Source organism: Ambystoma mexicanum, chromosome 9, assembly GCF_040938575.1.
Source record: "Ambystoma mexicanum isolate Mex_15411 chromosome 9, UKY_AmexF1_1, whole genome shotgun sequence".
NCBI classification, from domain to species: Eukaryota; Metazoa; Chordata; class Amphibia; order Caudata; family Ambystomatidae; genus Ambystoma; species Ambystoma mexicanum.
In genome coordinates this window covers 570785042-570811990 of record NC_090931.1, presented here as the reverse complement: position 1 = coordinate 570811990, position 26949 = coordinate 570785042, and the positions used below count along the sequence as shown (strand labels likewise).

General features: G+C 46.0%; 1 protein-coding gene across 1 annotated transcript in view; it reads right to left on the bottom strand.

Annotated features, from left to right (window-relative positions):
- The window catches only part of TLCD3A (TLC domain containing 3A), a 453616-nt gene that overhangs the window by 176668 nt on the left and 249999 nt on the right, over positions 1–26949 (bottom strand). The window contains exon 3 of the mRNA XM_069615169.1: positions 17546–17762. Within this exon, the coding sequence (XP_069471270.1) occupies positions 17546–17762 (217 nt within the window). The remainder of the gene's footprint in view (positions 1–17545; positions 17763–26949) is intronic.

The window sequence follows — 26949 nt, the reverse complement described above, 5'->3', positions numbered from 1 at the left end:
TGCAACGGGAGCTCCAGCAGGAAATATGCAATCTCCCGCCAAAGTTTCTGATTGTCCGCCGCTAGTAAAGCATCTGCACTGGCCTGCCGTAAGTGTACCCCGGCGTTGAGATGCACCTCCCCCCCCCCCCCCAACGGCTTTGAGGGCTTTGTCCTCTCTGGAGAGGAGCGACACTGCTGCGGCCGACACTCCAGCAGCCGACTGTGGCTTAGTGTAGATGAAGGCCGCTGCTCTAACTGAAGAATGTGGCTGTGGGATTGAAAACAGCAAAGTGGCCTTATTTTGCTTGCCTATACTTGGCATCCAGTCTCTTGTTACCACATGCGTGGTGTGGGGCTTGGCCCAGCCATACTTTGTCAGAGCTGCCACGTCCTTCTGTAGGAATCCCTGACTTGTTTGCTGCCCTTAGGGTCAGTATTTCTGACCAATATGACCCTAGTGCCAGTCCCTCTAATCTATCATAGAAGGCTTTAGCGGATGATGAAACCTCTGTATCCTCCTCATCAGTATCTTGCTTGTGCACGACCCTCTGGTCATCCGATGTAGGGTCAGAGTTAGCAGAGGACGTGGTTTCCCCGACCGACTGCGCCCCTTCTGTAGCGGTTCCAGGCACCGGCTGTGCTGGGGTTCTGGTTGAGGAGGCCCCTGTGCCGCTAAGGGAGCTTGCAGGGTTGGGGGGGCTTTGGTGGCTGGGGGGCCCTGCGGGCTGCGCAGGTATGGGTGGTTGCAGTTGTGCCGGAGGCTGGGCTGGCACCTGTGGCATTACCTTCCCAATCAGGGTTTCAAGTATCCCCACCATTTGTTGGGACCTCATCAGACTGATAAACTTAATTGAAAAACCGCCTGCTGCTGAGGTTTTTCCTGCCACCATTGGCGTATACATGGCTGGCACGGGTCTACTAGGCCCCTGCCTTGATTGTGCGTAGCTCACCTCGGAGTATCTGAGAAATGTGGAGGATATGGGGTATGCTGTGTACCATGGTCTGAGGATGACAATTCCACTGGGGGTGTGAAGTCGGCCTTAGTCTGAAGGCTGTATGGGACCTCCCTGACGTGGATGATGACGCATGTCCCTCTATGAGCGGCCTACCAAAGACTTCCTGGCTAACAGCCATTTTGTCGCCTGACTCTGCCATTTTGTCCCCTGTTGTATTTGCAGGGATCCGCACGCACTCTTGTCCGGTGCAGCGCCTGAAGTTATAGGTCCTCTGCACTCGAACGATTGCACAGTACTTGTGGTGCACCGTTGGACCTGGACCCGGTCTCAGAGCTATGAAGCCCCATTAAGGTGACCCCGGTACCAAAGCCTTGCAGCCCCTCAATCACAGATCTGGTAGGGCCTGCAGGCCCTTCGACCCGTTTCCGGTAACTCTATGAGCCTCGGTACCTTGACTGGTGTCAGGACCAGAACAATCCCTCCTGCTCAGTGGATTACCCCAGAAAGGACTCCCTTTTGTGGGTTGCTTTACAGAAGAGAGTACTTACCTTCTTGTGTCTTGACTTTCGAACAAACTCCTTCTGGTGGTCCGGCGGAGACCTGGAACACAGACTAGTCAACGGTGGTCAGCTCCCAGGCAATGCAGGCAGAGCGTGTGGGGATCTGAGGCCGGGCAAGACCTGTCACAGGATGTACACCTGCTAAATCCCACCATACCCGACATGCACCAGGGGAGGCCAGGCACCAGTGGCCGGTGAGTACAACAGAAAACAGGTTTGGGAAACACAAAGGCGTCATAGCAGTAGAAAAGACAAAAACGAACACGAGCACCATGAGAATCGGTCCGCTGCCATTAGCGCGGAAGAGGACTAATTTGAGGCACCAGAGGATGGGGTCTGCGGAGCGTGCATGCACCCATAGCTGCGCCCCCTTGTGTGTGAAATGTAAAGGGAAGTGCGCTTTTGTGCATGAATGAATGCATGCATGCAACATTTTTTAAATGCGAGGCTGCCGGATTCGGGATAGAAGGCTGCATGGTTCTCGGCTTCAGTATTTTAACATAGAACCGGAATTGGGGACTAGTACTAGTGCAGCATTGCTGGTGTTCTGGAAGGAGTGAAGTGTTGAAACTTACTTCTGAAGGAGGAAGGGCCACCTCTGCGGTATGAACGTCAGGTGATGCACAAGGTTTTGAAATAAACCCTTTTTTGATGTGTAGCCAGCAGAGAGTATGTAATGCTGCAGTGATATGTTCAAACAGCTTCCTTCTGAGAAGTAGCCTTGCCACTGCCAATTGAAGTTTCCTATTTTTTTTTTGTTTTAGTTGTTTAATCAAAAAAAAGATTTTTACAATATTCTTGTCTAGTCACATGATTGATCAATCGTCTTGAGTTTCTCAACATGGCTACATATCGAGTAGATTGACAGTGATGTACTCCAGGATTTTTGCCGTGGTGATTTGCCAGTTTGTTCTGTCGCCTCCGATGAGCCTGCACCACCAAGTTTCTTCCTCTTGTAATATGTCTGTTCCCGCTAAGTCCTTGAGGTATCGATGTCTTATTGTGCAAGTTGCGGGACATACCATCAGTAGGTGCCGTATGGTTTCTTGCGCAGGCGACGCTGTGTCGAGGCAAAATCGACAGACCGTTTTGTGCAATCCCTCTGATACGTAGAATTTCATTTGTTTTTAATAGGTTGTGGCGCGCTTGCAGTATTAAGTTGCGAGCCTGTCTATTCGGGAATTTCTTTAATAGATGTTGCATTTCGTTCCGTTTTCCCGTGTTGGATGGAAGATGTCAAGTCAGATGTAGTTTTGCCACTGCGTCTATGGTCTTAATCCAATCTGCATCCTTCAATTTGTTCAGAAATTTACACTGATTGTCTATTAGTTTTTCCTCATCTGCTGCGATTAAGTGGAGTAGGGCTTTGTTGTCCCTTTGCCAGTTTGTTAGCATGACAGATTTGCCTGCGTCCATTTCGCATTTGATTATCTTGAAGATTTAGTTGCTTTCGGACATTATACATTTCCTGTGCAACATAACTGTGTTGCAGTTTACGAAGCATTCTAAAGACTGCAGGCTCAGCTTGCGTCTTATAGCGTGTCCGGAGGTTGAATTGGGGAGCTTGAGCACCTGGCGCCAAAATACGGCTTCTAATTTGGGCCGTATTTTCTTTGGCATAGTTGGCATAGCTTCTGTGCTGTATATTACAGCGGGCACCACCTTCATTTTGTAAAAGTTGACGGTTGGGATGAGGGAAAATGTTCAGAATTTGTTGTATATTGCCTTCGCCTGGGCCGCTAACTTTTTGATTTTTGCGTATAGAACTGATTGCATGGTGGTTTCGTGCATTGAACTGTCTAAGTGCACTCCTAGGTATTTAAAAGTTTGGCCAATCTCAATTTTTGCATGTCCCAGGTGCCAATTTGGATTTCTTTTCGTACATTTGTAGAATCATGATCAGGTTTTTTTTCTTTATTGATTTCAAGAAACTATTTGTTTGCATACCGTAGTAGGCCATTGAGCTGACCCTGTAGACCTATTGGGGTCTGATCACATAGCGTAAAACCGTCCGCATAGAGGAGGCGTCCAATCGCCGAATTGCCGATTTTTGGCGGGAAAGATCTGATCAGCTTCTCGCTTTCTTGGAAGTCTCCAATGTAGGCCAGAAAAAGCGCAGATGCCAACCGGCACCCCTGTTTTACCCCTCGTGTAGTGGGAATTTCCGCCGATAGTTCACCTTCGCGACTTAAACGCACCCTCATCGCGATGTTGCAGTGCAAGGCATGAATTGGGGCCAATAGGCCGTCAGGACAGTTCCAAGCTTTTAGTTTCTTCCACAAGTGAGCTCGTTCGACACGGTCGAACGCTTGGGTGAAGTCTACGGGCGCTAGGTACAGACGTTGTTTATGTTGTAGGGCTTTGCTTTTCAGAATTCTGAAAATCATGATGTTTCCGGTAGTTCCAGCCTTCTTTTTGAAGCCTGCTTGGAGATGGTCATTGCAGCTTGCAGTTGCCGCCCAAGCCTGAAATTTCCTCAAAAGCAGTGATGCGTATACTTTTCCCATGACGTCCAGTAGGGCGATTGGGCGGAAGTTTGTGGGGTCTTTTAGGTCGCCCTTCTTATAGATTGGAATGATAGTTGCTCTTGTCCAAGAGATAGGTAGGGATCTTGTTTCGGCGCAACGTCGAGATGACACTCAGCAAGTCAGCCCACTCCTTAGGATGAGCTTTGAGTTTGAAGTTGGTAATGCCGTCTGGCCCGGGTGCTCTTGTATTTTTTAGTTTTTTGATTGTTTCTAAGATGTTTTCTCCATTTTCCAGGTTGATCCACTTTGAGCACCCTTGCTGCATTTCTGCTGTGTTGACAATTGTCACCAATTTGAACACTTCGGTGAAATGCTTTTCCCCATGTGTTTTGGGCGATGTTATTCAGGATTTGGTTTTCCAGTGGCTTGTTTGTGGCTCTCAGTAAGGTCCAGAAGTCTCTTGTGTTGTTGGTGGCGAGAGCTTTTGTGATGTCTTCTGCGTCTTGCTGGTATAGTTTGTGTCTATGAAATCTTGCCCAGGCTTTGCATTCGGTTTTTATGACTTTGCTTTTTGTGTTATCAACCATTACTAGTTGTTGTTTCTTTGCTTGTCGCGGTGATTTTCTATAGTCGCGTCTTCTCTAGACTAGTTCTTTGTTGTATATGCGATTTATGCAGGTTTTTGGTCCTTTGTGCTTTTTCTTGGTTGCATGTAAGGTGTGAGCAGTGGTTGGTAGTCAAAGGAGTTGATTTTTTCAAGTGGAGCTTTCGCTTTGTATTTAGATGTTAGGGCCTGGATTGCTGCACCACTTAACTTTAACCTTGACCCCTGAGCATTGGGCTCGATTTGTAGATTAACACCATCCTTCTTGGTGCTTGGCAGTTGCCAACAAGTTTCTAGTAAGTTGTGATCACTTGCTGCTGTGCGCCGCACATTGAACGCGGTGGTCGTGCGTAGAATTAGCTGTGAGACAAAGATGTAATCGATAGTTTAGGCTGAGTTTGCTCGCTCCCAGGTGGGTATTCCTTTTGTCTGTATGAATGCGTCGTTCAGGTTGTGAAGCCCACGTGACTGTGTGAAATCGAGCCACGCGATCCCTCATTGTTCAGCCAGGGATTTTGAGTTTTTTGTTGGACATTTATTCTGTGATTTGCACACTGCGTTGAGGTCACCGCATAGGAGTACAGAGGTCACCAGATGCGTGGTCATGGCTGCGTCGATCGTTTGTTCACACAGAGATGAATTTGCCTTCTGTAGTTGCCGCCGGGTTCCAATATGTGTTGACGATTGCAGTTGTGTTGAGAGATTCCTTGTTTTCCCAAGTTAGTATAACTGCCAGAATTGACAGGTTAGCGGTTAGTGTCTTTCCGATGGATATCCCGCATCCGCTACGGCAACCAATCATTAATCCTGAGGTGGGGCGTCAAGCGTGTCCTTTGGCAGCGGGAGCTAGGATGATTTGATATCCTTCTATAGTTGGTGGCTGAAGCAGCCAGGTCTCCTGGAGACATGATGTCATATGCTCCTAAATTGACCTCGCCCGGCACTGTCAGGTCTGAATGACCTCGAGAGTTCCATGAACAGAGCTTTATGTTGTGCGGGAGATCCTCTGCTCGTAATGTTGCCGCTGTCTTCTTGGTTGAATTCGCGGATTGCTAATTCTTTCGCTGTATTGTGAGTGCTTTTGGTAGCCAGGCCCAAACTCCATGTTTGTTACCTTGGGTTAAATTTTGTTCTTGTTAAGTCTGACTATTTTGTACTGATTGAGAGAAGGATCTTGATGTTACTCTCTTTGTGGTTTTTGTCCGCTGATCTCTTTGTTCATGACCACTATGAGGTGAATCGCTTTTTTTCGTTCTATTTCTTGCGGTTGATGGCTCTCTGTTATCTTTTGGTTCGTTTGCCATGTGATCACACTCATCATGTTTGAGATGCTTTACTATTGTGTGCTCTGCACAGTGTCTTTTCGCAGACTCACTCTTTTTGTGCTTTTTTTTTAAACGCATGTGGGTTCTGCGTGTCGGCTACCCGCTTCTGTCCTTCTGGTTGTTGCTCTTTTTTCTGTGTAGTCTCCTCGCTTCGTGACGTCTTCTAGATAGAAGCCATGTCTGTAAATTTCGTGTTTAGTTTTGTAGATCAGTTTATGTACAGCTGCAGAGTCGATGTGGAGCAGAGCAACTGCTCTGTGGTGATCGTGCAAGGGTTTGACAATGGTCAGGTCTTCGGAGTTAATTGTCTTTAGGTTGATGCTTTGATGGAGAATTGATAGTACATATCTTCTGTTGAGGATGAGCTCTTCGTTATTACTTAGTCTTTGTGCCATTCTAAGTGTTCATCTGAATGCTTTACTTTTCCGTGTTGACTGATCATTTCCCACTACTCTTGATCTGAAATGAATTTTCTGGCCCGTTCTCTACAGAGGTTCTCTGGACTGTCGTTCGTGGACTGATCTTTTCCTACGTTTAGATTCGTGATTGTTTTTCCTTCCTCTTGAGCTTTGTCTTTCACTCTTTGGAACGTACTGTTTTACATTTGTGTCTTGCTTTTGATTAGTGGCTTGTGCTAGATGCGTCTGTGCTTTGTTTGACCTGCTTTCAAAGTTTTGATCATTCTTCCGTTCTGATTCGTCGTGTCTGTTCTTGTCACTTTGCGCTTTTCTTTCGTCTGTTCGATCGTACTTTTTTGCTTTTGCCTCTCGTTGTTCGTTGTTGTTTTGTGCCTGCGTCTTTCTGGTTTTGTACTGATTCATTTTGTTGAGAAGCTGATTGCATTTGTCTTCCAATGTTTCAAAGTCTCTTTCTTTAGGGGCTTTCTTTGTCTTTTCGTTCGGAATTGGCGACACCTCATCGTCTGGATACACGCTGACATCCATTAATGAGTTATCTAGACCCGATTCCCCTGGTGATTTCAGCAAGGCCGAGGCGGATTCGTTATAGCTTTTATCTTTTACGGTCCCTGGTGGTCTTAATTCCAATGGACGCGCCTTGTCACTTAATGAGTGATTTTGTCCATACGCTCGATAGCGAGCATGTTGGCCGCATATGCGTTGCTTTTGTGGTCTTCCTTTGCGGTTATGTAGCTTTCTAGATGTGAAACCTTGGTCAGAGTCATGGCTTGCATAGTTTGTTGATCTTTGACTGCGTCATTAATCGCCTCGTAAAGTTTGCAGAAAGGGGCCAGAGCGATTGTGAATGCAGACATTATGCTTAACATATCGGGCTTCTTTGTGCACGTTTCTTGTGTTACGCCTGGCGTTGACAGAGAGGGGCCCCTTTCTAGGTTATGTGCGTGTTCACTTGACCTCCTTCTCAGCGTTTGAAAAAGAGTGGAAACACTTGTTGTTTTAAAGGGTGAGCAGTAGGTGGCGAGGTCCATTGAATGTCTCCTTTTATCTTGGAGCTTGCTTTGTGGTGCCTGTTCCGCAACCGTTGGTTCTCTATGTCTTTGGTCTAAACTGTGCTGATTCTTCCTTGTCGGTTGCGTGGTTTCTGCTAAGATAATTTGCGGTGACTCACTGCAATCTTTGCTTTCGGGGAGTAATTCTAGACCCGTTTGCTTTTCTGGCAGTATGGTGGATTTAGGTGCCCTGTGAGGGGTTGATGCGTCCCGGCTGGATTCTGCTTGTTGGTCATTTTGTTTGACATCAGAGTTTGGGGTGGGCTCACTTATGTCTTGTTGCGATTGATTTGTTGTCTCTTGATTTTGCAATTGCGGTGCCCACCCCACTTTGTTCAGGTGTGTATACCGCTTTCTCAATTGAGGGACTGGATGTTGGGGTTCTCTCTTCTGGTTCGATCTTTTCTGATGAGCTGGTGTGTTTTGTCCTGACTGTGTTTCTGCCAGTCTCTGCTGTCCTGTCAGGTTGCCCTGGCTCTGTAACTCACGTGCTTCCACTGAATCAATCATTGTATTTGCTGTGTTGTCCAGTTTACGTTGTTTTTCTCACAGAAAGTTTTCTCTTACAGCGGCCAGCATTTCAGCATCGGACAGTTCAGTGTATTTTTTAGTCTTTGTGAATATTTGGGTCTCAAAGAAGTCAGTTAGTATTCGCATTGTGTTTTTTTTTTTTTACAACAGCCATGGTAGTGTTGGTGTTGGATCCACCTTTGTTGGCTTGATGGAGGGTCTTTTTGGGCGCACTGTTTTTACCTCGCATTTGTTCTTTTTTTTGAGTTTTTTTTGTTGTATGTTTTTACTTAGCACTGGCTTTTTACTGTCCTCTCTGGATCTCTTCTTGCAGTTTTTTCTATGGATAATCGCGCTGATTCGAGTTACGCATTTGGTTTGTAGTCTGTTGTACATTGAGCATCTGCGCTGTTGTTAACAGCGTGCACTTGTGCCTTTGTGATCAAAGCTGTGGCCTGCTGATCAGGCTGCGTGAGCCTGAGGTCGCTGTGCCGGTCCCCTACTCTGGCCGCCATTTGATCCCCTGTTATTGCCATACACTCACGCCTGTGTTCGTGGTCCGTGCTCAGCTCATTGCCCCTGCTGGGGGCGAGATGCTGGAACTTCATTGAACTCGTCGTTGCGCCCGTTCTTGGGCTTGTGGTTGAGGGTGCAGAAAGTGATTTCTCGCTGTCTAGTGATGGCGACAGGGGTCCCACGTCATATGTTGTCTGCGCCTTGCCATCTTCGGGTAAACAGTTATTCTTAGTTGTTGACATGATAGGAGGGGGGCTTGGTGAAATAAGCACTCCGCTCAACTGGTTAGAGCGTTCTATGGGATTGGAGTCGCATTGAGAACCTTGTGTTTCTCCTTTGTTGTGTGTTTGTGGACCCTGTGTCAATCCTCCAATTTTACTACGTGAGCTGCGGAGGCAACGTCCGTCTTCTTCTTTGTGACTAAGAAGGTTTGCCACGGTTCTTGCCGACTTTTGCTTTTTCGCCATTAACTCTGCGTCTGTAGAGCGAGGGCGAGGAGGATGTGTGGAATACAAAGCACGCCACGTCCTACTTAGGAATGTGCTTTGTTGTGACAGTAGTTCGCACTCTGCTTGTGCAGCTTGTCGTATTTTTTGTTGTTTGGTGGTCACTGTCATGATTCGGAGGGTTTATTCAAGTGATGTGCCTCCTGGTATCAACTTTTAGACCCTTGCCGGGCCATGACAGACCGCTTGTCAGGGAATTCCCCAAGTATGTTGACAATTTACAATTAAGTGAGCAAAGAAACTGACACCATGTGGGTCAAAGGATTATCCGCAGGGCCCACGCAGTTGTGGATGTGGTCACTTAGTTGTGTTCACGTGTCAGTACAGGAGGAAACCGCATTGGTCAAAAGAATTGCCTGCAGTCTACACTCGGATAGGTCTATTTCATTGGAAATGAATGTGGGAAGCTTTCTTCAAAGAGCTCCGATGTTCTAAAGGACTCTGAAGTTGAGCCGCGTGGGTCAAAGGACTAGCCCGCAGCCCCCACGCGGTTGTGTACACTTTTCTCTCAAACCTAGTTAGAGAGAAGATAAAAGCCGAGCATGCACAGGCGGGATCGCTCGCCCTGGGTGTACGCTTTGCAGAATGATGCTTATACGGATCTGAAAGTAATGGATGCAGTGACTGGGAAGGGGAGCGTGGGTGACAGGAGACATTGATTTCAGAGCACGGGCAGCGCAGCCAGAAGTGGCTTACCAGAGTTCCAAAGGCATGCCTAGTCGCTCGATGTTCATGTAGATGACAGCTGAGTCAGAGTGACGACGCTGCTATACGCCGCCGAACTATGGCAAACACCACTTGCCCCCCACTTTCACTCCGCTTTTGCTGGGGGAAGTGGTGATAAGTGTTGATATGGCTTCTTCCTGCTGCCGGCAGTTAAAGGATTAGTGTCAGTATTACGGATAGCAAGATCCCGACACCGGCAAACACCACTTGCCCTCCACTTTGAAGTTTCCTAATTACGAGTCTGTGATAGAGGCTGTTTGCATACTCTAGTTTGGATAGTATTCAAGAAATTATGGCCGTGGCCCTGTGGGTGAAAGTTAAGTAAGGTAAGATGCGGCATAGAATGCACAGCTGGGAGAAACAGGATTTTACAGGTGGCAGAAAGGGCGGTAAATTGCTATTCCCTGGAGACCCATAGTACTCTATGGAGGGGATTGCCGGTATTACCGGCACCGGTAATACCAGCAGTTTTTTTCCAGCGGAGGCCCGATTTACCTCCAGCTCTTGGCTGGAGGTAAATCAGTGACCCCCACCGGCAAACTTGTAGTTTTGCAGTGCAGTAAAAGTGCTGGTCACGGAATTACCAGCACTTTTCCTGCACTGCAAAACTTGTAATCAGGCCTTTATTTTTACTTTTCTATTTACTGCTATAATACACTCCTATTCCCCCGGTGTTGCTGCAGCATCTCCCCCTATTCCTCCTATCCCCTTCATTTAATTGCTCTTTTCACTGCTTTGTTGAATGATTCATAATGTAATTTTGCTTCCACTTTTATTTTGTTGATGTTGTTATGTATTATGTTGTTCCACTGTACAGCGCCTTGGTGTAAAGCGCTTTATAAATCAATCAATCTCCATGCTCCTCCAAGCCACTTGGCCTGCCTGTGAACAAGTAGGGGCACCCTCCTGCTAACCTCCATTGCTCTAGGACTCTCCTGTCCCCTTCTTGTGGTTCTCTTTCCTACCTTCTCTAATGTATGTGACCTATTCTATACTATGCAGTTTGGCGATTGGGGAAATGATTGCCCAATTACCAACTCCCCTTTCCTTCTGAACATCCTGGATAAAACTGTGCATGAGCAAATTCAGGCTTTCTTGGCTACTAATAACATACTGGCCCCGAAACAGTCAGGATTTCGAAGAGCGCATGGTACCAAGTCCACTTTGCTTGACCTCAAGACAAACATCCTACATTTTATGGATAAAGGGAAGGCTTCATTACTTCTGCTCCTGGATCTTACAGCAGCTTTCGACCTGGTGGACCACTCCATTTTGGCTCATAGACTATGTGAAAGAGCATCCTTTTCAAAAGGAAGCAGTCAGCTGGGTGCTTTTGTTCCTATCAGATCGAACGGCCAGGTTTTTCCAAGAGGAGGCAATGTCAGAGGGTGTTGCTCTGAGCTGTGGAGTACCGCAGGGATCATGCTCATCACCCACCCTCTTCAATATCTTCATGCTCCCGTTTTTCGACCTATTGGATGCCAAAGGAACATGCTATGCAAACTACGCGAATGATACCGAGTGCCTATTTCCACTATCAGGCGAGTATGCCAAAGACACTGAAGTTATCAACACCGCCTACAGCAAAATACAACATTGGATGCTGTTCAATGGATTAGCACTAAATAATGCCAAAACTGAGATTATCTTGGACACTGGCGCCAAGTTGCGTCAGTTGGACAAATCCTACTCGTCCATTCAAATTGCTGACTGTATATTGCCAACCCTCAAGAAAGTAAAAATTCTGGGAGTCAGCTTGGACCAAGAACTTTCAATGAGGGCTCATATCAGCAGCCTGGTAGCCAACTCATCCTACTATATTAAACTTTTGGCACAGATTAGACCCTTTCTTGATGTCTCAAGCTAAGAGTTATGTTCCGCACCTTGAGCCTCCTCGCACACTCCTGCTTATATGGCAAGAGCCCTTCATACCTGGCGACACAGCTGAAATGGCTTTGGGTCAGACGGAGTCTGAGATCCAATAACTCAGGCCTGCTCCAGACAACCCAAGTCAAAATTCTCTCAAGTCAAGGAGGGGCGTTTTCCATCCTCTACTCCACATCTCTGGAACTCCCTCCCACCTGACCTGAGGCTATGCTCCGGCCTCTCTAACTTTAAAAGCAAATTGAACACCTTCCTATTCAAAGGAGTCCCCTCATGGATACTTTCTTCCTGGTTAAAGACCTTGCTTAAATGTCTTGTCTTAGAGCTCTCATGCCCCTGGGCTCTCCAGCGCTATAGAAATTAAATAAATAAATTGTATTCTCACTCCAATGTTAACTATGTATGGTCTTCCCCATATCCATTGGGGTTCCGCTTCTCAAGTCCACTTACAGTGTGCCTTCTTTATGTTCCCGCCCCCCCCTGGTTCATTTTCTAGCCTCCTCTAAGTTAATATTATTTTCTCACCATCCTGATGTTTGTTCGTCTTCTGACTTCCTCTCTTATTATCACTTTCTCTCCCTCCTGATCCTTTCGTAGAATATCACATTCTCCTCTTTGGAGGATCATCTTCCAACGTCATCTCTTTGAACATCACTTTCTTCCCCTTCTGGCGTTCACCTTTACACTTCTTTGGATAGCACTTTCTATTCCCTCCAGAGGGGGTTTCACCTTCCCACCTCCTCCCTCGTTTGTACATGCTCCTTAACTCTAACAGCTCCAGCCAGCTTTCCTCCAAGGTTTCTTGCTATTCACCTCCAATCTCCTCCCACAGCTCCTTTTCCAATCCCCCTCACTCGCAGACTAAAGTACTGGTTCATGTTGGTTGTGCACCCCTCCCCTTTGGCTGGCTTCCCTAGTTTGGCCGGCACCTGTGGACTTGGGGTTGTTCCTGTGTTTACTTGGCACATCTGATGAGGCTCAGTTGGGCTGATAGGGATCTGCACTAAAACTATTTTAAGGTCAAATGTCATTTTGTATCATAAAGTGGGGTCAATCATGTGGCGTGCTTCTCCGCCACCTTCTGCATTATTTTACAACGCATCTCATGCCACAATGTGCTCCTCTGCTGGTCCAACTCAGTTAGAGAAACCTTTGGGAAGTTTGGGGCACCATTTGTTTTTTTTTTTTGTTGCTGTCTTGGTTTGTGCAACAATGTATCATGCATGCATACGGTGGATGCAAGAGGAACCATGTTTGTTCCTTTCCTGGCTCTCGCAGTCAGTGAGTCATGTCTGGAGTGAATGAGATGGGGCTGCTGTTGAAAGCTCTGTGTGTTTGCGGGACTGAGTGGGCCCCTTTTCGAAACCTGTCGCTGGTAGTCTGTGGAGAGAGATATTGGCGTTCCTTAAAGGGGCAACTCTCTCCTTTTATGCTATATGTTTGAATCTAGATACCGGAATGGGCTAGGTTTGTGAGGTATACAAGTTCACTGAGCAAATAAGAAATGACCCGCCAGATAAAAAAGCAGTGCTTGCCTTGCCCAGTCGTTTTGTTTCTCCCAATCATAAATGAACAGCTAATATTAAAGGTAAGCCCATGATGATGGTCATGTAAGCAATAAATGACTCTTTCGAGGGTCTCCGCAGCCTTCATTACTCTGACCAAATTTAGGACAGTTCAGCAGGTTGTTTATGTAAGGTAGAAGAGGGGCACTGATCAGGGCATCCCTGTGGCGCTATCCCTATACTGCTTGTATAGGTGCTTAGGGTCTAATTAATTTGCTTCCAACATTGCCTTGGATTTTCCTGTCTTGGAAAGTGCATATTATACATCCAAAATATTTTCCGAGAGGATAGCTTGCGAGGCAAAGCGTTTGTCTTGATCTTATTTTTTTTTATTTTTTTATTTTATACTTCATTTAACCTGAGGGTTTTAAAAATACATTCCTTCATGTATTCAGTCCATTTGGCTACTTTTCTTTGTCAGAAGTTAGAAGGATTGCATCTAAGATTTTCGCTGTAGCTGTGACCCAGGTTGTACGGCTGCATCCAATAAGTCTCAACCACCAAATCTCCTCGTCAAAAGTGTGAGCCGTAGCTAACACCGCCTTCAGATAGGGTCTTCCTATAGCCTCCACTCCTGTCTTGATCTTATGGGTTGGGCAAGTGGACATTGCTGAGTCTTGTCACAAAGAAGAGCCAGAGCAATGCTCATCAGCCATTTATGTATAGACATGGAGTTTAGAAAAGAATCCTGTCTTTTACAGTCAACCTGTGCATTGAAGCTCAGGTGGAAGCAATATGAATCAAGTTGTAAAAGCTGAGTGCACCTCAAGACATCATGTAACGCTGCCTGTAGTATTTCTGGGGTGCTTTGCACCAGATCACGATGAAGAGAATTCCTGGAATGTAGCTATAGCTCGTACTATGTATTTCAGATTTTGGAAAAATTGGAAGAATGCTCTTAAGATTCCCAATTTGAAGAAGGCAAGATTTGATTAACTTTTTGATTTCAGCACCGGAAACACATTTATTCCAAGTAGAATGCATACCAAATAACGTGTCAGTTGGATTATAGGAGATATGGTTGCAGTAGGCATATACAGGCGAGAGTTTGCGAGTCAGTCTTTGTGTGTGAAAAGAATAACTGACATTTTCTCACGATTTATTTTTCCAGTGGCACATCATACAAGTTTATGTGACCAGTAGGCAGCATCAAAGATGATCCTTGTAGTTAACAATGAGAATGATATTGGGCAGAGATTTGAAAAACACCTCAAGCCTTTCAATCAGTAAAAAAGTAGAAGTTGATTAAGATTAAGCAAAAGGTGATAGAAGAGGAGAGCAATGAGGAATGCCACAATAGAGTGTAAGGAGGTGAAGAAAGCGGCAACATCATATAATTGTGGGTCCTATTGGAGAGAAAAAAATCAAACTACTCCAGATAGAGGCAACCATTGCCACACAATGTCCAGCCTAATCAGAAGGCTACTGTGGTCCACTGTATCAAATTCTGTATTTATGTCTCATGTGCAAAGCCATGCACATCTTTCATTGTAAGAGGCCTGTGGCAGATCACCCCACATTGCTAGAGGGCCCGCATCTAGCTGTCATGGATGAAAACCAGATTGTAATTTGATCATCAGCAAGAGTTGGATAATAAGGCTGCACAGTTGAAGGACAGCAATTGTATCAGGAGTTTTAGAAAGTTGAGGCATGACGACAATAGGCTTATAATTTATTGGCGAGTAGGGGGCCAAATGTTAGCTTTTTATTTAAATGTCGGATGACTTAAAGATTGTTTAAAACACTCTGGAAAGAGCCCTTAGAGATCGAGGATGGATATGAAAATCAACATAAGAAAGGGGCATTCAATTAAAGCTGTAGGTTAAACCGAATAGATGAGGACCACCTTAAAAGCTGGGCAGGTTAAACTTAAAAAAAAGCATTCCTTTAAAGGTGAACCCAGCGGCTATAGGAATTTTACTCCTGTGTATCAAGGAAAACAAGGGATTCCCTTATTTTAAAAATATTGTTCTATATAAATCTGCAATATTAGTAGTGTGTCGCTGTGATGGAGCAGCCTTAAGTTCTAATTATGGAGGTGCGAGTAGTTTCTGCTCTACAGAAAATTATTTGGTATATGTAGCATAATTAAAGACTCTTTATGACTAAAAGGATTGCTTACATTGAATAATTACTTTGTGACGTAGTTGAGCTATTTTGTATAGTATACTTTGTTATTGCTGTACTACTTGGATTTCAAGAGTTCTTGTGATATCTGTCTATGTGGGAGAGGGACTAAAAAAGGGGACTGTTATCCCATCACGTTGTTTATAGCATGGTATGTATAAGTGTTTAAAAAACCTATGTGAGGCATGAGCCATAGCCAAACTAATAGGATCTGAAAAAAAGCATTGTATAATGGTCTGACCATACAGAAAGGAGCCTGGTGAGGATTGACTTAGATACCCTTAAACGATATCAGATGGAGTATGTGCCCTCTTTATGTATAGCTCCTGTAGCTGTGCGCGATCAAGTCAAGCATGCTACATAGTGGAGGGACAGCCTTGATGGGTACACCGATAATATGGATTAAATGATTGATAATCTCCCAAATCCAATAATGACTTGGTATTAGCACAAAACGAGGAGATTATGGTTTCATGTTGGTTTGCTTGTGCAAATTTAACTGAGAATATATGTAATTGGATGCGTAATATTTCGCTGGCCTGCCTTTTGCAGATTTACTAGCATATTATCTCCTCCAGTCACATATTCTTAAACATATCTGAGTTATTGGCTTCAATAAAACAATATAATAATCATCCCACTTCCCTTTTCCTCAGTTCTGCCAGCCTAACTAAGTATAGCATAACTAAGAATATAAAACAAGGCAAGTGTTGTAGCTGATGTACTCCTCGCCAGCAGTTTGATGCCTCCTTAATGGGGGAAAAGTTGAGTTTATACCCATCTTAGGAATCAGGTGCAGGACAATATTTTTTGGGCAAAAATGTAGTTGTTGACGAGAACCCAGACTCGTGTGTTGGGGCAATGGTCTAAAGGCTATGTGGCACAAAGAAGATATCCCATAACACATGAATCAGCACCTTCTGGTTCTAAAGAGCTAAGAGGCAATGCCCTTTCCTTAGTCACACAAAGTCATACGTGCAAGTTCTTTAATAGCCATCACCTCGCACCCAGCAGCACTGATTGGCTGGTGTGTGCAGGAAAGAAGGGATCTACAGTCTTTGGATCACCAGCAGACAGTGGTTTCTGAGGAATGGCAGGCTGAAGCATGGGCCTCTTTCCTCAGGCTCGCTGATTCAAGGTGGGAAAGAGACAGTAACCATGTCAGCTAAAGAGTCTGATTAAACATGGCTGCAGCTGGGAGTCTGGGAATAGCTGTTTCTTGCAGGTTTGTAAAGAATCCTGACAGCTGCAGAGTTTGACTGAAACTGGCAACAGCTAAGAGTCTGGGAATAGATGTTTCTCACAAGATACTAAAAAATCCTATCGGCACCCAGGAGTCTGGCCATTTACGGCCCGACCACGAGGTAAACATTTACAGGTCACAAAATGATTGTCTCCACATCTAGCCTTAGCTTTTACTAATGCATCTATCTGTTAATTATTGAGCTTTTGTCTGCTCTGTCTGTGGTATTATGAACTACAAATGCATGTGATTTAAGGGTTTTTATATAGCATGAGCCACACCATTTGCAGTCAAATATAACGTACAACGTCTTGGCAATTATTAATAGTAGATAGATACAATTCAGATTTTCATGATTCGGTATACTGAGGCTAAGGTGTGGAGTTGGAAGATGGGGATGGGAGTAGAGGCTCGAAATTATCTCTTGGGTACTTATACTGAAGTATTTTGTACAGTAGGGTCTTTATCTTGATGCTGACAGAGAAGCATTGGGAGGGTCTAGGGGCCTTGAGTGTGGGGCTCTTCCACTCAATGGAGACAAAGCCATGATGGACTTCCTTTTATTGCTCTTGGGAGTCAGCTTTTGAAAATGAAGCAATAAAAAATGCTGCAAATTTGACGATAATGGGATTACTACCAGCATTTTACTGCACAGGCCAAACTCTTAATGAGGCTGCTTTTATAGTGAGAGCTTTCTTATTAATACAAGGTGCTCTGAGGAAGTGATATCATAAGTCTGACAAGTATTTCTCCAAAATGCTAATTCCCATTAAAGCACTAAAAGAATGTTAAAACATTATCTTAAATGCAGCAAACTTGCAGCATTTTTTGCTGCAATATTGGTAATTGAAACCCAGAGCAGCAAGAGAAAGCAAAAACCTTTAACCGAATGTCAATCAACACTCAAGGATGTTACATCACAAGCAAGTTGGCTGACTTCGAGCAAGCAAAACATTGTTAGTGCGCATATCACCAAAAATGAATGTGTGTGTAGCTTCCAAAACATTAACATTGCTATGACCATGGTACGATAAGTCCTGACTGAAACTTAGTAACTTCACATGAAATACATAGCTAGCAGGAAAAAATAATGTCTTGGAACTCACCAGGGCAATGGGGACAAGAATTGTCAAAATGGCGATGTGATGCACGCACATGAGAAAGTCTTTCTGCAAGAAGCTGTTCATCGCTGTGACGAAGTGTTTCTTTGCGTCCAAATCCTTTTTTACTTTGCATTTGTACCAGTGGCATAGGTACATGGCGTAGGTATCGTAGACCATGTATGGGATTAACAACCAGACGTACGCCGTGGTGAGCCAATGTCTACAAGAAAGCAAACACGTTTCAGCCGTGCTGTTTTAATCCGTTTAAGGATTATCGAGGTATGCCAAAATATATAGACGGATGATCATGTGCATTGAAATACTGTACTTTATTTTAGGCCAGGGAGTGTTTGATCCATTAAGGCATCGTCATAACCAGGTTGTCAATATGCATTCCATAAATCGATTTTTGAAACACAAACATTCATTACAGATATGCAGCTACAATCTTTAATAAACACAAGATTTAACTATCGAAGGAAAGTTCTCTAGTTTGCAATGTATTCTTTTTCAATGGCAAACTATCTGTTAATATACTTATCAAATATATCCCTGACTTTAACAAAGTCTCAAGATAACATTTTATCACAGATTTCCGTACAGTTCCATATCCTTTACTTGCGGGCTGCAGTAAGCACCTTCTCCAGGCCTAATAGGAATCGCACTACCAGGCTCAGTCAAAAAACATAAGGTCAAGTCCCATGCCGAACCTTGGGGATCGATAGTGGGGTGGTCAAAGGGGCCAGTGGCTGCCAGAGCATGCTGTCCTGGAGAAGGTATATAGGGCTACTTGGACACCCTAACTGGTCCCCCTTCACTAAGGCACTAGGCAGTCAAAGGACCTTTTCCAAACATAAAGACACCTTTGACCACTTAGGAGGCAGTCACTGGAGCACACAACCTTTTTAACACTAAAGTTACCTACAACTACCTCAGAGCTACTCCCAGGAGCTTTTGCAAACTCGTAAATCTCTACAAACGCCCATGATCACCTAAGGGACACCCCACCACCCCTACCCCTATCAGTGAAAGCCACAGGATCTGAGAGATGCCCATAATCCTTAGAGAGACTCCTTCTCATAGGGCGAACACACTTCAAAAGCCTTCTTCTTCTTCTTGTTAGGATGACTCCAAAAATCAGAAGCCGGCAATTTCCATCTATTAAGATGATGCTCGCCAAAAAGTGCACCAATCAGCCATTGACCTCCACTAGATCTCATCCCACTGCCCAGTCTCCCGCTACACTGTTAATTCACCACCCTCTTTTCCAACTGAACAGATCAGATAACCCCTGTACAACTACCCCAATGCCACTCATCCGGACTGAGTAATTCCCGCTGCACATCAAACTTCACACAATCCAACATATAATGAGGCACAGTTTCTGGGCACCCGCAAGCCTCACACGCCGCTGATGTAACTCTACCCATCAAACACTTCCATCCCGCCAACCCCTCATGACCCACCCTAAGGAGATTCAAAATAGTTTCCTCTCTTCGTGTTAACTCTACCCCCCTCAAACGGCCAAGCCCGCACTTCCCTGCACACTGCATACAACTGCCATTCCTTTGAACTCATATCCCATTGATCCTGCCACATATCCTTAATTTTTCCACGCACCATCCCCTTTATCTCAGCCACACTCAATGGAACTTTCACATCCACCTCCCCCCGCAACGTGGCCTCGTATGCAGCCTGAAAGCCATTCAAGCTTCTAGCCGGACCCATCTAAGAAAGTAAGGCACTCCCTTTAAGCAAGCAATGTTGCAACATTTCAAAGGCCTTGACAATCGAGGATATATATATTTTTTCTTTGCCACTAGAAATAAAGGAATTATTTTGCAATTTGACCCAAGTCACATATCCAGTAGTAGCCCTGTGGTTACAAAGTTGCACTTTAACAACAAGGAAGAGATTTGCATAGAGCGTGCAAATAAGAAAGCAAACAAACCTCATTCACCGAGCATCCCAGGGATTGCATATCTACCAATTCCAAGTGCGATGAAGGAAGTTTAATGTAACAGACAGCTTCTCATGCTTACCCCTGAATTTTTTTACTTTGGATTCACTCACTGTGGGAGCATGTGGGCCCAGACTAAAACAGGCATTGGAAGCAGGGGTAAGAGACTCCAAACCTGCCTATTGTCTTTACAGAATTCAAAATGTCAGTAGGACTTTATGTAAGAGTCGGGTAGCCCCTTTCCAAGCTACATGCTCAACACATGGCCCAATCACAAAGCATCACAACCCTCCATACACGGTTGTCCTCAATAGCATTAAGCAAAACCCAAAGGGAGGAGAGACCCTACTATAAAAGTCAGCCATTTCAGTCTGGCGCTGTGGGGAGTTAGAGTAGGAGTTGTAGTAGGAGTTGTAGTAAGGAGTTTGGTGTAGGGTGGCAAGAGATAGAAAGGTACTGAGAGCAGGAGGAGAGAGATGGAGTTTGAAAGAAGAGTTGTCATTAAGAGGAGAAAAGTTATTGGGGAGTTGAGGCAGATCAGAGAACGTGAAAGCGGTGTGAGGAGGTTGAGGGGAATTGGCACCATCTAGAGAAGAGTGTGGGGAGGTTGGAGAAGTTCCATAAGGACACTAGTAGACCATGAGGCGGAGGAAGTGAAAGGCCATGCCATCAGTGGTAGAGAGAAAACCAACAAAGATATAGTTACACTACCTCAGGAGATGGAAGGAGAATAGGAAATTCCATGAGAGAGAAAGATCAGATGTGTTCCGGCATCCAGGTCAGTTCAAGGCAGTCTTCAACCCCACAGGGAGATCTTAAGGATTTCCACAAGCCCAGGATGTGTTGGCACGGAGGCCCAGATCATCATACTCAAGCAACCAGGGGTTCAGAACCCTGCAAAACCTGCAACCCGAAGACAAAGACCAGGTTTGTAGACTGGACCATCGAGTAGAGCCAGGCCAAGGCCAGTCCCAGGAACTTTATCAGAGACTTTGCTCTAACTTTTCCAGGAAGACTGTAAATGAAGAAGCAATGGTATATGTTTTTTGCTGTTCTTTTCTATATCACTTTTTCATGGACTCAAGACTGCTATAACCAAAGGTGTGAGGCCTGAACACCCAAGCCAAATGATTTTTATTTCCTTTCTGACATCCCCCTCCTCACTTTAGCTTCTCATGTCTTACCTAAGTTACCCTTGGAAAAAGAAATACAAAATATTTAGTTAATGTCGACACTGGGATTGTGTCGCCAACTCTGCGCCCTCTGGCACAGTGGCCACAAGAATAAACGGGGTAGACAAAGTGCAACAGAATATCATGACTTCTCTGGAGGCTGTGACTAACTAAATTCCAGAGGAAAAAAACATCCAGAGGGCTTTTCATCTGCCTCAATGGTTCTGGGGGAATGACAACAAAAACAAAGGGGGTCAATACGAGTTTGGAGGCAGCCATGGTGCTGTTAGCACCATGGCTGCCTCCAAACTTGTGTCCGGGTCCGGGTTCCTTGAATGGGGACTTACTGAGTAAATACCCATCCCCATTCCCATTCGAGCCCCCATAGGGCTCAATGGGAATGGGGAGGGAGCTATAAAGGGGCCCATTAATAACGGGCACGTTATTAGCTCCCTGGTCCCTTAGCGGCTCACGCTAAGGACGGCTGGTAAAACCAGCCGTCCTTAGCGGGACCCGCTAAGGGACCTTGTAATGCGGCGGTAAGGGGTTAACGGCACCGGCATCCTTACCAGCGCCGTTAACCCCTTACCGCTGCACTCGTAATGAGGCCCAAAGTCTTTGTCCAATGTCTCTGCTGGGTAAAAAACACATAAATAAAGTCGGAGTTCTGCCCAATGCTTGGGACATGCCTTATGTCAGGGCCCTTGAGGAGGATTTAGCCTAAAGTGTGTTTGCTGTGACATCTCCCATTTTATTCTATTTCTTTCTTTCTCTTTTCTTACTGGTCTTGGATCGGATAGCCTCCTCTGAGATCTCTGCAGTTTGCTCCTACATACAGTCAACCCCAGTGGAAATATGGAAATATCTGAGTCTCTTAGAGTGAGGGGAGTGATATATATATATATATTCAGTGAAAAAACTTTGTTAAAGGGACGTTATGGTTAAGTTGCGCTACTAAAAACCTATGAAATTCAGTGAAAAAACTTAAAGGGACGTTATGGTTCAAAGTAAAACCGAAAAACCCCGGAAATTCGGCAGTTATGGTAAGATAAGCAACCATGTCTCGCGCCACCGTGCACTACTAACACTAACACCCAGGACTGGTGAGACTAATTTATGTTTTTTAAAACAGGTATGTCGCCCCATTTTGCCTATGTCACGATTTACAGACTCCAGCGGATGGGGTCTTCAACTGCCAGGTGCAGGTTCAAATATGCAACTTCATGACCCTCACCATTTTATGGGACAATCGCCAAGGACCAATATGCCCTTACGCAGTACTAGTGGCTACAAACAACATACCAACCAATAGGGTGGTCTAATGGCTCGTTGTTGGAGCAACCTTCCGATTATCAGAGCGACCATTTACTGCTTTTATCATAAACCAACAGCCTATCTACCGCAAAGGAACAATGCGTGGCTCAAAATAAACTTTTGCTGATCGACAGCAGAGACAATAGCAAATCGCTGAATATTCACTAAACATTTCATGTGAAATAAATGTACTTTACCAAATGTACAATCCTGCTGTTTACTTTTAAAACACAGTTTCATATTCCGAATTGTGGTACGCTGTGTTGTGACATAATATGTGTTGTCTTCCGGGTTCTGTGTAAAGTCACTTAGGACTGGAGAGGACTGGGCGCGTTTGATGACGCACCCTGTAACGTCACGGAGAGGGGCGGGGAATATGAATGCTTTGATAATATCAGGCTTAGGGGCGGGAGATATTATTTAGTGTTGCAAAAGCAAGTCAGCCAGGTCAATAGCACCAGTCATAGCATTATCACATAATGTCGGCGCACACCAGCCGGATTTATCGTTTCTTTAGTGGACAAAAAGTCGGTTGACGCCCATAGGAAATTGTACTATTAGCGGACAAAAGGAGTGGTCTTTAAACACTTTCACCCTGACAACGAACAATACAAACAACGTTCTCAGAACACCCCCATTTTGTGTAATTGCAACCTTTCGGGACACCGCGAGTGTTCTTAGAACACATTCAACTAGACAGATTACAATACAGACAGCGTCCTGAGGACACCCCCAGTTTGTGTATTTACGAACAATTAAGTACACCGCGAGTGTTGATAGCTCATTTTTACCTTCCTTGCGAACAAAAATGACACATACTCCGTCCTCTAAACACCCCATCATTTAGTTTATTTACAAAATGTCAGAACAGCCGTGTTCTCCGTGGACAAATTGAACACAACAAAAACGTCTAGCACATAAAAAAACAAAACATTGAACCTATCTCATACTCCCCCACCCTCCCCAAACACTCTTACACACCCACACATGGCACTTAATACAATTTTTTATCCACGTTTCACCGCGCTGTACGCGGTCGACGGCGAATACAAGATGGCGGGCGCCACAGAAAATCTAACGCTCTCCACGCCCCTCGCCGTCCAATCAGCGAACACGTCGCATGTCCGCGGACATGACGCAAGGCCATGGGCCAATCAGGGTGCTGTCCGCGGAGCGAACAGGGAAGTCCGTCCGCAAAGCGAACACAGATATCACTAATTTTTTTGCCTTACGTTTTGGTCATTTTATAAAAAACTACTGGACGGATTTACACCAAATTTGCAAAAGCCCGCTTTCGGGAACAAGCCCCTGCTCCTGCCACACATTTGGTGTAAATCCGTCCAGCGGTTTGGCCTGTGGCCGTGCGCAAAGTTTTTTCCCATTACGTCTATAGGAAAAAACACAAGTTTTGGGACCCCCCCTATAACTTCCCCCCCCCCTGGACGAATCCTCACCAAACTTTGCAAATAAATTCAGAGTGGGCCATATGCTTTCTTTGCAAAGTTTGGTGAGGATTCGTCCAGAGGGAGCGAAGTTATAAGCCACCCAAAAAATGCTCTTCCTTTGAAAACACCAACTTAACCATAACTACTGCGTCCATGTAATTAATATATATATATATATATATATATATATATATATAATACAATACTCACCGTAATCTTATTTCTGATGCTTGTATCTGCTTAGATTCACATGCTGTGCATAGCCCGCCATTTAGTGGAAGCTGCAGAGTATTACAGTTGTTGTTTTCGAAACTCGAAAAGGGACGTTGACAGGGCGTGCCAGTTATACTATCCCTATCCCTAGTGTGACGTCCACTGTACCCATGATCTCTCACGCGTCGAGGTCCCTCAGATTGTGTTTTTTCTGACATGAGGTAGCATGAGGTGTGGCGTGAGTACAACTATATCCAAGCAGATACTTATCAGACAAGATCATAAGCATCCATGCGCCTTCTCTCAGAGGGGAGGAAGGGTGGGTCGTATGTGAATCTAAGCAGATACAAGCATCAGAAATACGATTACGGTGAGTAATGTATCCCTTCTGAGACTTGTGAACTCTGCTTAGATCACATGCTGTGCATAGATTAGCGAGCAGTGGAAGAAGGAGGTGGGACGTGAGAAGGTTCATGAGCGAATAAGTGTCTTAGAACCACTTGTCCCACTTGTGTATCTGTCTTGGAACGGGTGTCAATGCAGTAGCGCTGAGTGAAAGTATGTATAGAGCTCCATATAGCTGCTTTGTAAATACGGTCTAAAGGAACATTTGCAATGAAAGCCGCGTGGCTCCAGTACCTCTTGTGGAGTGGGCCATCGGCGTAAAAGGCAGTGTCTTATTTGAAAGGGAATAGCACAGTTGGATACATCTGACTATCCACCTTGAGATGGCGTTTTTAGAAATGCGATCTCCTTCTCTGCCTGGCGCTATAGAGACAAACGGATGATCTGTTTTTCTTAGCAGTCTGGTCTTGTCTACGTAGTAGAGGACCACCCGCCTCACATCTAGTGTGTGGAGTTTTACCTCAGCAGAGCTTTTGGGTTCTTGGAAGAAAGCCGATAGCTCAATAGACTGGTTAACGTGGAATTTAGAAATTAACTTAGGTGAGAACCTAGGGTGAGTTCGTAAAACCAGTTTGTCCCTATGTATAGTAAGGAACAAGTTACTTACCTGTAACTGTTGCTCTCCAGCACTATCAGTTTCGTTTCTGATCTGTCTTTCTTAGTAGTAACCAATCACTGATCTCTGGGTCATACTGCCCCTAGCCAATGACTGCCCTCTCCCTAAGCCCCGCCTCTGGCAGCCATCCTCAGATTTGGTAGCACGCCAAGTGGCAGTATGACCAAGTGAAGAGCCGCAGAGGGGTAGGTGGGAGGGTTCGCATGTGAATCCATGCCAGACCCATGCTGGAGAACAACAGTTACAGGTAAGTAACTTGTTCCTTCTCCAGCATGGGGTCTGGCATGGATTCACATGCTCATGAATAAAAGAATACATAGCAGTATACACATGCACAACCACGGGAGGTGGCAACAGGCTCAACATTAAGAGATACAACAACTCAACATTAAGCATCTCTTACCTCCTCACCAGGCTCGCCTTAAGCCAACAGGTTGCGCAGCACTGCTTGGCCGACCCTGGACTCCTCCCTGGAGTCCCGATCGACGCAGTAGAATCTTGTGAAGGTGTGCGTCAACCTCCACGTAGCAGCCCTGCAGATGTCCAGCAGGGGCAAACCAGACAGGAACGACGTGGTAGCAGCGATCGCTCTGGTCGAATGGGCTCTCGGACGGCCGGGCAGCGGTCGTTTCGCCAACCGGTGACAATGCATGATGCAGCCGGAGAGCCATCTGGAAATGGAAGTCTTCGAGAGAGCCTTCCCTTGATTCACAGACCCAAAGTTCACAAACAGTTGTGACGTCTTCCGAAAACTCTTCGTGCGGTCCACGTAGAACTTCAGCGCTCTAGCTACATCCAGCGAGTGCAAAGTCCCCTTGGCCGGCGTCAAAGGCAACGGGAAGAAAACTGTTAACACCAAGGGCTCGTTGAGGTGGAAGTCCGACGGCACCTTGGGCATGAAGGAGGGGTGCATCCTCAGCACCACCCTCGTGTCATGAAAAGTCAAGTATGGAGGCTTGCATGAGGGCCTGAATCTCTCCCACTAGTCGTGCAGAGGTGATGGCCACGTGGAACGCTGTCTTCCATGACAGGAACTTCAAAGGTGCCGAATGCATAGGCTCGAATGGGGCTCCCATGAGCCTGGTCAGCACCACATTAAGCTCCCACGCCGGGGCAGGGGCCTTCACCGGCAGGAATGATCGGAATAGTCCCTTCATAAATTCCTTTACCAGGCGATGAGACCACAAGGACGCCCGTCCCGTAGTCCTGGTCTATCGGGAGATGGCAGCCAGATGTATTTTTATGGAGGCGTGAGGCAGTCCAGCTTTGGCCAGCGACAGTAGGTACGGCAGCACTTGAGGGGCCGTAATCCGCAGAGGGTTAATCTTCTGTGCACGGCACCAGACAGAGAACCTCTTCCACTTATGAGGGTAACACTTGAGAGTCGAGGACGCCCTGGCCTTTGCAAGAACCTCTCTGCAATCAGCCGGGATATCGTACCCTCCAAACTCTAGTGCTGCAGGAGCCAGGCCTGCAAGTGCAGCGACTGTGGATCGTGATGGAGAATGGCACCTCCTTCTCTGGAGAGAAGATCCGCATCCACCGGCAGCTTGACTGGTGGGGACGTTGACAAGTTCAGAAGGTCCGGGAACCAGATCTGCCTCGGCCACGCCGGTGCGACGAGGATCATCCTGCACCTGGACTTCTTGAGCTGGTTGATGAGGCGGAGCAGCAACGGCAACGGAGGGAACGCGTATAGAAACAGGCCGCCCCAAGGGAACGAGAAAGCATCGCCCATGCTCCTCGGCTGTGGGAACCTGCTGGCGAACCTCTGGCACTTAGGGTTCGTCGCTGTCGCGAACAGGTCGATCTGTGGTTTGCCCCATCGTTGGAAGAGTTGATACACTTGGTCCTGGTGCAGTTCCCACTTGTGCCACGAGGGCAGCTCCCTGCTGAGTGAGTCCGCAAAGGTGTTCTTTATTCCTGCCAGGTGGAAGGGAACCAGAAACATCCCCTGGGCGACGGCCCAGTGCCACAGATCCTGGGCCTCCTTGGATAGGGCTGGGGATCTGGTGCCTCCTTGCTTCCGTAAATAGAACATCGTGGTGGTGTTGTCGGTGAAGATCCTCACCACTTTGCTCTTGTGGGACGGAAGGAACGACTTGAGAGCCCAGAACACTGCTCGGAGCTCCAGAATGTTGATGTGGAGAGACTACCCCCCTGGGAGCCAAAGGCCTCTTGCGTGGAGGTCTCCGGTGTGGGCCCCCCAACCCTCCAGAGAGGCGTCCGTAGTCACCGTGTCCTGAAACGCCGGGGTTTGAAAGTCCGTGCCTGTCGTGAGG